The following is an 11,850-nucleotide window of genomic DNA, read 5'->3' on the forward strand; positions in this document are numbered from 1 at the left end:
TGTCGGGGCGCCTGGGTGGCTCGTTTGGCTAAGGTCTGCCTTTGGCTCAGGTTATGATCCTGGGGTTGTGGAACCGAGTCCCACATCAGGCTCCCTGCTCAGCTTCTCCGTGTCCTTCCCCACTGCCTGCTCTCTGTCCCGCCTACTCTCTTCTGGAGCATGCTCTCTCGCTCTCTCATGAATGAATGAATGAATCTTTAGACACTGGCTTGTCTTTGCTGAAAACAGTTGAGCTCATAATCAAATCAGAAAGATTATTTTCCAGGCCCACTGGATCGTTGCCCTATCATATTTCATTATTTGGAGGGACATATCAATGACAGCCTGATATCAACCTGGGGCAATAGAAACAGGTTTCCTGTAGTTGGGCAAGTTTTTATGGCCTGTGTCCCCAGCCCTTAGAAAAATTAGGTGGAGTCTTCTATTCCTACACTTTTCTCCTAAGGAAAAAAAAAAAACACTTTAATATTCAATATAAGAATATATGGTTATCATAAAAAATATTTATGAGGGGCACCTGGGTGGCTCAGTGGGTTAAGCCTCTGCCTTCGGCTCGGGTCATGATCCCAGGGTCCTGGGATCGAGCCCCACATCAGGCTCTCTGTTCAGCAGGAAGCCTGCTTCCCCCCCGCCCCACCTCTCTGCCTGCCTGTCTGCCTACTTATGATCTCTGTCTACAAATAAAATAAATAAAATCATTTAAAAAATTTATGAATTTAAGAATTTATTGAATGAAAGATAAAAATACCTCTCCCAGAGGCCATACTGGCTCATAGCCTTCTTGACCTTTCTCGTGTACTTACTTCTTATGGTGTTGCTTCATATTTTATAATATGGCTTTTTCATGGTCTTGCAAGTCCTCTGTTGCTTTCATGTTACCCCTTTATAAACAACACTATACTGAACATCTCTGTACTATGTATATACTATTTCTACTTTCTTGATATACTGTCTTCCCACTCTCCTAGAATTTTCCCACTGTCCAAGGAGACGTGTGGTGTGTTCAGTTATTTCCACCCTAAGGAGTCAGGAACTTTTCTGTTCTATATTTTCACATAGGGCACCTTTGGGTTTTTTTGGTTTGGTTTGGTTTGGTTTTGGTAACAGCTTTATTGAGATAATTCACATAGCATACAGTTCTCTCATTTAAAGTGTACAATTCAATTTTCTTTTAGTGTATAGGTGCTGTCACCACCTGTCAATCTTAGAATAATTCCATTGCCTTAAAATAATTCCATCGCCTTTTCCATATCGCCTTCCAGTCCTTCTAACCGGCCCTAAGCAACCATGAATCTACTTTCTGTCTACGAAATGCTTGTTCCGGACATTTCATCAACACTGAATCCTCTAGTACATGGTCTTTTATCTCAGGCTGCTTTCACTTAGCATGTTTTTAAGGTTCATCCATGTGTGACATCGTATCAATCTTTCATTACTTGTTCTGGCAGAAAAAGATTCCATTGTGCAGATATACTGCATTTTGTTTGTCCATTCATGATGGACATTTGGGTGGTTTACACCTTTTTGGCTATTATGAATAATGCTGCTTATGGACGTTAATGGGTGAGGTTTTTGTTGGGGACAGATCTTTTTAATTCTTCAGGGTATATATCTAGGAGTGGAATCCTAGGTCAGATGGTGACCCCTTGTATAACTTTTTGAGGAATTGCCCAACTTCTCCCAAGTGGTGGCACCATTTTACATTCTCACCTGCAGTGTGTGAGGGTTCTGATGTCTCCAACATTCTTGTCAATACTTGGTATTTACTTGACTTTTTGATTATAGCCAGTGTAGTTTGTATGAAGTGGAGCATCTTTGTGGTTTTGATTTGCATTTCCCTAATGAGTAATGGGGTTGAGCATCTATCTTTTCATGTGTTTATTGACCATTATGTACCTTCTTTTAAAGATTTTATTTTTTTATTGAGAGAAAGAGCCCTCATATAAGTGGGGGAGGGGCCTAGGGAGAGGAAGAGAGAGTCTCAAGCAGATTCTGTGCTAAGCGTGGAGCCCAACGTAGGGCTCGATCTCACCACCCTGAGATCGTGACCTGAGCAGGAATCAAGAGTCAGACACTTAAGCAACTGAGCCACCCAGGCACCCCCATGGTGTATCTTCTTTGAATAAATGTCTATTTGGATCCTCTTTCCATTTTTTTTTAAAGATTTTATTTATTTATTTGACAGAGACACAGAGAGAGTAGGAACACAAGCAGGGGGAGTGGGAGAGGGAAAAGTAGGCTTCCTGCTGAGCAGGGAGCCCGATGTGGGGCTCAATCCCAGAACTCTGGAATCATGACCTGAGCTGAAGGCAGATGCTTAACGACTGAGCCACCCAGGCGCCCCCTGTTCCCATTTTTATTTTTATTTATTTATTTTTAAAGATTTTATTTATTTATTTATTTGACAGAGAGAGAGAGAGAGAGATCACAAGTAGGCAGAGACGCAGGCAGAGAGAGAGAGAGAGAGAGAAGGAAGCAGGCTCCCCAATGAGCAGAGATCCCGACGTGGGTCTCGATCCCACGACCCTGGGATCATGACCTGATCCGAAGGCGGAGGCTTTAACCCACTGAGCCACCCAGGCGCCCCCCCTTCCCATTTTTAAACTGGATTATGTCTTTTTATTGTTGAGTTTTAAGAGTTCTTTTTTTTTTTTTTAAAGATTCTATTTTAAAGTAATTTCTACATCCAGGTGGGGCTCAAACTTAAAACCTCAAGATCGAGAGTTGCATGTTCTACCAACTGAGCAAGCCAGGCACCCAAGAGTTCTTTATATATTGTAGATACAAGTGCCTTATCAAATACATGATTTACAAGTATTTTCTTCTATTCTCTGGATTGTCTTTACAGATTTTTTATTGTGTCCTTGGAAGCACAAAAGTTTTTATTTTTTAAATTTATTTAACTTAATTAATTAATTTATTTGATAGAGATAGACACAGCGAGAGAGGGAACACAAACAGGGGGAGAGGGAGAGGGAGAAGCAGGCTTCCCGCTGAGCGGAAGCCCAATGTGGGGCTTTCTCCTGTGACCCTGGGATCATGGCCTGAGCAGAAGGCATATGCTTAATGACTGAGCCACCCATGTACCCCATAAAATTTGTAATTTTTTTTTTAAGATTTGATTTATTTATTTGACTGAGTGATAGAGAGAGAGCACAAGTAGGCAGAGCAGGAGGCAGAGGGAGGGGGAGAAGCAGGCCTCCTGCTGAGCAGGGAGCCTGATGCAAGGCTCCATTCTAGGACACCGGGATCACAACCTGAGCCAAAGGCAGATGGTCAACTGACTAAGCCACACACGCACCCCCAAATCTGTAATTTTGATGAAGTCCTTTTTATTTTCCTTTCGTTGCTTGGGCTTTTGGTGCTCATCATCTAAGATTTCATGAACAAATTTAAAGTCATAAAGACTTTGGTCCTCTGTTTTCTTCTAAGAGTTTTCTAGTTTTGGCTCTTGCATTTAAGTCTTTGATCCATAAGTTAATTCTGACATATGGGATAAAGTAGGGGTTCAACTTCTCTTTCTTTTTTTTTTTTTTTTAATTTATTTATTTGAGAGAGAGAGAGAGCATGAGGAGAAGGGGGGTCAGAGGGAGAAGCAGACTCCCTGCCAAGCAGGGAGCCTGATGCGGGACTCGATCCCAGGACTCCAGGATTGATCTTTCTTTCTTTCTTTCTCTCTCATGTGCTATCCAGCTGTCTCAGCACCATTTCTTTTCTTTTTTTTAATTGTGTTATGTTAGTCACTATAAAATACATCATTAGTTTTTGATGTGGTGTTCCAAGATTCATGGTTTATGTACAACACCAGCAGCACCATTTCTTTCTTTTTTTTTTTTAATTAAAGATTTTATTTATTTATTTGACAGAGATCACAAGTAGGCAGACAGGCAGGCAGAGAGAGAGAAAGGGAAGCAGGCTCCCTGCTGAGCAGAGAGCCTGATGCAGGGCTCAATCCCAGGACCCTGGGATTATGACATGAGCCAAAGGCAGAGGCTTTAACCCACTAAGCCACCCAGGTGCCCCCTTTTTCAAGATTGTTTTGGCTATTCCAGGTCCCTTGCAGTTTCACGTTCATTTTAGGATTAGCTAGTAAATTTCTACAAAGAAGACACCAGGGATTCTGATAGGTTTGTGTTGAATCTGTAGATGAGTTTGGAGATTGCTGTGAATTTCCTGGTCCATGAACATGGTATGCTTTCCATTTACTTAGATCTTAATTTTTTTTAAAGATTTTATTTCTTTCAGAGAGAGGGAGAGACAGGGAGAGGAGCAGGAGGAGAAGGACAAGCAGACTCCATGCTGAACACAGAGCCACATGCAGGGCTCAATCTCATGACCCTGAGATCATGACCTGAGCTAAAATTAAGAGTCTAATGCTTAACTGACTGAGCCATCCAGGTGCCCCTTTAATTTTAAGATCTTTAATTTTTTTTTAAGATTTTATATATTTATTTGACAGAGGGACAACAAGAAAGGGAACACAAGCAAGGGGAGTGGGAGAGGAAGAAGCAGGCTTCCAGCTGAGCAGGGAGCCCAGCTGCATCACCTGAGCCGAAGGCAGTTGCTTAACAACTGAGCCACCCAGGCGCCCCTAGATTTTTAATATTTTATACAATGTTTTCTAGTCTTAAACATGTAAGATTTATACTTCATTTGTTAAATCTATTCCTAAGTATGTTACCCTTTCTGCTGCTGTTGCACATGGAATTATTTTCTTAATTTCATTTTTGGATCATACACCTCTGTATTTTTTTTTAAACTTCATTTTTTATTTGACAGAGATATCACAAGTAGACAGAGAGGCAGGCAGAGAGAGATGGGGGGAAGCAGGCTCCCCGCTGAGCAGAGAGTCTGATGCGGGGCTCGATCCCAGGACTCTGAGATCATGAACTGAGCTGAAGGCAGAGGCTTAACCCACTGAGCCACCCAGGCACCCCACCTCTGTATTTTTAATGCTTGGGGTTTTATCAATGCTTTGTTCCCCAGACACTAGCTGAGCAGTCCTTATAACTGTAGGATTGTTCCAGTGTCTGGGAATTCAGGGATGAACTATGACACTAAAACGTGGGTTCCTTGAGGCAGAGACTGGTCTCCCGGTTCCCTGCAGTGAGCATAACCAGTGTGACCTCATGCCTTTGGCTTTGTTTCAGGGTTTCTTGGAGGAGACCTGCCTCTTTTATGGACATTACACCATTGATGGAGTGAAATTTCACAACTTCACCTATGATCTGCCCCTGGCTTATTTATTAAGCACAATTGCCTACCTGGCCCTGAGCCTTCTTTGGATAGTAAAAAGGTAAAATTTATCAGGCCATTGTGTTCTTTTGGAATTACTGTTGATGGTTGAGTTTATTCGCGGTCTGGGAGCCATTGCCCAAGGGATGAGCAGAGTTCAGAGTCCCATTCCAGGGATATGGGAAAAAAGTTTGTGAGTATGTTGTATGCCAAGGAGACTTAGAGGTAACAGAGGCAAGATTTGGTAGCTGGAACAGCACTCAAATCATCATTGCTCACGTTTGCCAGCACTGTAATGTAACCTTATCTCTGATCTAGTATGGTTGCTAATCAGGTCTTTTTTGGGTTGTAAATGGCAGAAATCCAACTCTGACAAACTGGATGAAAGGGAAGGATATGATTATGTCTTCCAAACAACCAAAAGCAAGGGTTCTCTCATCTCTGGTGATTCTTCTGGTGGTGGCTTGCTTGCTTGCTTGCTTTCCTTTTTTTTTTAAAGATTTTATTTATTTGAAAGAGAGAGAGAGAGATCACAAGTAGGCAGAGAGGCAGGCGGGGGGTGCGGGGAGGAGGCTCCCCGCTGAGCAGAGCGCCCAACTCGGGGCTGTATCCCAGGACCCTGAGACCATGAGACCATGACCACCAGAGCCGAAAGCAGAGGCTTAACCCACTGAGCCCCCCAGGCGCCCCTGGTGGTGGCTTTCTTATGTGGACTCCGAAGGTCACAGGTTCAGAAATCCTTTTTAAGAGGCTTCTTGGCTCTTCACTCAGATACCCAACTCTGACCCTTTAACTAAAGGCAGTTGGTCCAGATGGTATGAGAACCTCACATTTTCCACGGTAGACAGGTGCTTCAGTGGGAGATGCCAGTTCCCAAGAAGTGAATAGCAAGGAATATTAATTAAAAATTTAAACTTTTAATTTAAATTTTAGTTAGTTAAATGAATTAAAATTACAAAGTGTGCAACAGTGTGGCATCTGACCTGAACAGGTGCTTGCTCTCTAAATATTGGGTTATTTTATGATTTAAGTAATCAATTCATTCATTTCTAGTGGTCGTATTACAGTCCAGACATTCCAGATATAAATGTGGCAAGACCACCCATTACCTGCCCTCAAGGAGTTTAAAATGTAGTCAAGTTAACGGGCTACAAGCAGTAAACCCATAATAATTGCCTATTAGGGTCATTGCCATGAAGAAAATAGACTAAGTAGACTAAGCTGAAGTGGGGTCAGAACTTTAGAGGGCATGGTGAGGAATCTTTGGAAGGGATGTTTGAGCTTAAACCCAAATGATGAGAAAGAAGCAGCCATCGGAAGAGGCAGGGGAAGAACTCTCTGAGGAGTTCTTAGAGGGGTCCTGTAAGTATAAAGGCCCTGTGGCCAGAGAAGTTTGTGAGTTTTTTTTTTTTTAAAGAGTTATTTATTTATTTATTTATTTATTTATTTGACAGACAGAGGTTACAAGTAGGCAGAGAGGCAGGCAGAGAGAGAGAGAGGAGGAAGCAGGCTCCATGGTGAGCAGAGAGCCCAATGCAGGGCTTGATCCCAGGACCCTGGGATCATGACCTGAGCCAAAGGCAGAGGCTTTAACCCACTGAGCCACCTAGGCGCCCTGTTTGTGAGTTTTTAGAAAGGGAAAAAAGCCATGGTAGTCGCAGCAGCATGGCCGTATGGGAGGATGGCATAGTGCAGGATCTCTAGGCTGTGGTCAAGAGTTTGGATTTTATTCCAACTATGAGAGAAGCCCTTGGATAGATGAGATTCTTTTTCACAATGAGCTACCTGGTTAGCTGCCCCATGTACGTGGCATGGTCCAAAACTTGTCCCTGTGAAAATGAGTGGAAAACAGCCATGCGTAACTTTATGTTGTCAGCAAAGCCAATCCACAGGTCCGTGTTTCACTGTTGTTCTTCTAAGAAGGGTCATCGTGTTTTGGGGTCAGGTCGGTGGAAGGATTCAAAATCAACCTGATCCGGAGTGAGGAGCACTTCCAGAGTTACTGCAACAAGATCTTTGCCGGCTGGGACTTCTGCATCACCAACCGCAGCATGGCGGACCTGAAGCACAGTAGCCTGCGGTATGAGCTCCGAGTGAGTGCTGCTGGGTTTTCTCTCAGCTGGTTCCTTGCCAGTGAAGTCACGCCTGGGAAAGCTATGGGGGTTGCACCTGGCAGAGAACCTGGGTGAAGGCCAAGCTCTCTTTAGTGCTTAGCAAGCTGCCCTTGTGTCATCTTCCAGAACTTTCCATGGAGAACCACCTCCTGGGTTTGATCACCTTCACTGAAGGTGGGTGGAAGAACCTGGGTGAAGGCCAAGCTCTCTTTAGTGCTTAGCAAGCTGCCCTTGTGTCATCTTCCAGAACTTTCCATGAAGAACCACCTCCGGGGTTTGATCACCTTCACTGAAGGTGGGTGGAAGGGGGTGGTGTTTGCCCTCCTTCCCCACCACCTTCTAGTGCTATTTTTCCACCTGATGAGAACCTATCATGCATCCCTTACACCAGGAGAAACAGAACTAGACAAGGTGGAGTGGGGAGCATACGAAAAATACAAGAGAATTTCCAGATTCTTAAGGGGAGAAAGAGGAGCAAACAGTATCTTGGACAAACCCACCAAAAAATAGGAGGAGGGGATGATCATAACAAAAGCTTAATAAAGGGAGATGGAAGGAATCAAATCAAATGTGTGATTTTTTTTTTTAAGATTTTATTTATTTATTTGTAAGAGAGAGAGAGTGAGAGCGAGCACAGGCAGACGGAGTGGAAGGCAGAGTCAGAGGGAGAAGCAGGCTCCCTGTGGAGCAAGGAGCCCGATGTGGGACTCGATCCCAGGACGCTGGGATCATGACCTGAGCTGAAGGCAGCTGCTTAACCAACTGAGCCACCCAGGCGTCCCAAATGTGTGATTTGTTCAAAGGAATGACACATACTAGAGTTAAGTAGTGCCAGGAATAGGTTTTGCTTATGTGTTCACAGTTACTGTGAAGTCTAAGTGCAATCTTTTTATTTATTTATATTTTTTAAGATTTTATTTATTGGAAAGGAGCATGAGTGGGGGCGGAGGCAGAGGGAGAGGGAGAGGCAGGCTCCCTGCTGAGCAGGAAGCCCTACATGAGGCTAGATCTCAGGATCCTGAGATCCTGACCTGAGTCAAAGGTAGATGCTCAACCGAGCCACCCAGGTGCCTCTAACTGCAAGTCATAGATAGGAGATTCTACCTTGACTTAGGCCTTAGTAAACATGAAAGCTGGTTGGGCTTGGTCTGGGAAGATATCTGGGCAGATGTGAACATTTAAAGAAGGTCTTAACCCTTTAAGAAGAGGTATGCCCTCTTCTTAACCCTTTAAGGGTTAAGATGGATGGATGGACCATGATGATGAATTCCAGGTTCTACCCCTGAGTATCCCTTCCCCTCGTGCTCACAGATGAGTTTTCTTTGGCCCTCAGGCAGATCTCGAGGAAGAAAGAATTCGGCAGAAGATAGCAGAAAGGACATCAGAAGAGACCATACGGATTTACTCTCTGAGACTGTTTTTGAACTGTATCGTTCTAGCCGTTTTAGCCGCATGCTTTTACGCAATCTATAGAGCGACAATATTCTCACAAGAGCACATGAAAAAAGTGAGTACTCTGTGAAAGTCAGTTTAACTGTTACCCTGGTTGGACATTAGGTGTGTCAAGTGTGTTAACAGCCTCTGACGTAGAGACCATCATCATTTCTGTTTTATATGTAAGGATCTAAGTTCGACTGTTCAGACAGAGAACTAAAAATCAGAGGTAACCAATTTCTACTTTTTTTTTTTTTTTAAGATTTTATTTATTTATTTGAGAGAGAGAGAGATAGCGAGCGAGAGAGAGAGCATGAGCAGGGGGAAGGGGGAGAAGCAGGCCCTTTGCTGAGCAGAGCACCCGAGGAAGGGCTTGATTCCACACCCTAGGATTACAACCTGAGCCGAAGGCACATCCTTTAACCCACTGAGCCATCCAGTAGCCCCCAATTTCCACTTTTTTTTTTTTAAGATTTTATTTATTTATTTGACAGAGAGAGAGATCACAAGTGGGCAGAGAGATGGGCAGAGAGAGAAGGGGAAGCAGGCTTGGCTTCCTGCTGAGCAGAGAGCCTGATGTGGGGCTCAATCCCAGGACCCTGAGATCATGACCTGAGCCGAAGGCAGCGGCTTAACCCATTGAGCCACCCAGGCGCCCCCCAATTTCTACTTTTAATAAAACTATAAGACCATCCAACAAGAGTGTTTGGAATTCCTCCTAGAATCCACAATACTCAAATTCAGGTTTGCCTACCTACATTTACTCCTCAACTCCATTACTGATTACCTGTGGCCCCAGTTTACCTAAAAGAGCAGTGGTTTTAAAAATCCACGTTGGTCTGGTGGCTTTGATTAATGAAATCAATCATTGGAGGAGGGACCCAGGTTCCTTCCATCTTGTGGCTCTGCCATCCTTAGGGGATGCCTTCTTCTGTGTGGTACGAGATAGTTAAGCATGTCCACATTCTAGCCAATGGGAAGGATGGGAAGGTATACCCTTTTCTTCAAGGGCAAGACCTTTTAAGTGCTTGCACTCAAAATGTCTACTAACATCCCTTTGGCCAGAATTTAGTCAGATAGCTGTAACTCACTCTGAGAGAGGCCAGGAAATAATAGTTTTTCCCCCAGATAGCTGTGTATGTGGCCAAATAGTCTAGTACTCTGAAAGGAGAGAATGGCTAGTCCAAATCAATAACTACTATGGCCTTGAAAATACTTTAGATTACCCATTAATATAGACTGTATGAATTTTTTTTTAATACTTGAACTTAACTCATTCAATAGAGCTAATTTTTCTTTCTCTGATACTAGAGCATGATTCCTCTATTCAAACATCCAAAAAGGGAAATGACTTGTGTTTATTTTTATTTTTATTTAATTTTTAATTTTTTAAAAAAAATATTTTATTTATTTATTTGACAGACAGAGATTACAAGTAGGCAGAGAGGCAGGCAGAGAGAGAGGAGGAAGCAGGCTCCCTACAGAGCAGAAAGCCCGATGTGAGGTTTGATCCCAGGACTCTGGGATCATGACCTGAGCCGAAGGCAGAGGCCTTAACCCATTGAGCCACCCAGGCGCCCCTTAATTTTTAATTTTTTAAAAGATTTTATTTATTTATTTGACAGAGAGAGAGAGAGAGATCACAAGTAGGCAGAGAGATAGGGGGAAGCAGGTTCCCTACTGAGCAGAGAGCCTGATGTGGGCCTTCATCCCAGGACCCTGAGATCATGACCTGAGCTTAAGGCAGAGGCTCAACCTGAGCCACTCAGGCACCCCCCTCCTTTTTTTTTTTTTTTTTAACAGAGAGAGAGAGGGATAAAGGAAGAAAGAGAGAGAGACTCCCAAGCAGGCTCCATGCTCAGTGCGTAGCCAGACATGGGGCTTGATCTCACGACCTTGAGATCATTCCTTGAGCCAAAATCAAGAGTCAGACACTTAAGCCACTGAGTGACCCAAGGACCCCAGAAAATGGCTCATGTTTAGGGGCCAAGCTGAATGACATATATGTTTTGTTATTTAAATATATATAGCAGAGTTCTTTTTTTCTCTTCTGGTTCTATTGACATAGTTGACATATAACATAAAATGTATAGCATGATGACTTGATGTCCGTGTAGTTAGTTCTTTCAAGGTCATTTCGTATGTGATACAACTTCCCTTTGTTATCTTCATAGGAAATTGACAAGATGGTTTTTGGAGAGAACCTTTTGATATTGTACCTGCCTTCTATTGTGATCACGCTGGCCAATTTTATCACCCCAATGATCTTTGCCAAGATCATCCACTATGAGGATTATTCTCCAGGCTTTGAGATCCGGCTGACAATCCTTAGGTAATGCCTAGACATGCCAAGCAGGTCACCACTTGCCCATGGCAGACCTTGTTAATCACTTGCGGCCCCTTTTCCTGCTGACCCAAGAATGCTCGACAACCTTCAGACAGCCCACATGAATGAATCAGAGTTTGCTCATGCAGTGAAATCTCTTTGACTTAAGCATGTACTCAGTGGTATTATATTTTTGGTTCACGTATTAGCACATCGACAGCTGAGGGCGTAAGGTGGGGCCCTGGGATTGCTCAGAAGATGTTAGGAATGACAGTATGCCAGCAGGGAAATGAGGAAATGAGACAGCAAAGGGAAGGCAGCTGATAAAACGTATCTTATTGGGGCTGTTGGCAGCCGGGGCTCGGCCCTACCAGGAAACTGGGTGTTTGGGTGGGATATACATTATATCTATATAGTGAGTTCCTACCCACCAAGGTGTCTGTCCTGTACTTCATAAGGGTGGCCGGCTCCCGGAGGCATCAACTCCCCATGCTCCCACCTCGCTAGCCCCCGTGCATGGGCCTTGGGAGGAGAGGGGAGGAGACTTACAAGTGCATTGACCAGGAACCTGCAGCATCTGCTGGGTTAGTAAGGGCCGAGAAAGTGTTGCCAGGTCACTGACTGGGTGTACGGTAGCTGACTGCTTATAATTTGTTGGACTGTCTCTTCTCATTCGAAATAAACACTCAGTTTCTTAAAGAGAAAAAAAGAGGGGCACCTGGGTGGCTCAGTTGTTAAGTG

General features: G+C 43.8%; 1 protein-coding gene across 2 annotated transcripts in view; it reads left to right on the forward strand.

Annotated features, from left to right (window-relative positions):
- Nucleotides 1–11,850, forward strand: part of TMC7 (transmembrane channel like 7) — a 54,892-nt gene that overhangs the window by 25,443 nt on the left and 17,599 nt on the right. For both annotated transcript variants that reach the window (XM_059415967.1, XM_059415968.1), the window contains exons 6-9: nt 5,151–5,296; nt 7,181–7,328; nt 8,683–8,856; nt 10,958–11,115. In XM_059415967.1, the coding sequence (XP_059271950.1) occupies nt 5,151–5,296; nt 7,181–7,328; nt 8,683–8,856; nt 10,958–11,115 (626 nt within the window). The remainder of the gene's footprint in view (nt 1–5,150; nt 5,297–7,180; nt 7,329–8,682; nt 8,857–10,957; nt 11,116–11,850) is intronic.

This window comes from Mustela nigripes, chromosome 11, assembly GCF_022355385.1.
Source record: "Mustela nigripes isolate SB6536 chromosome 11, MUSNIG.SB6536, whole genome shotgun sequence".
Classification (NCBI taxonomy): Eukaryota; Metazoa; Chordata; class Mammalia; order Carnivora; family Mustelidae; genus Mustela; species Mustela nigripes.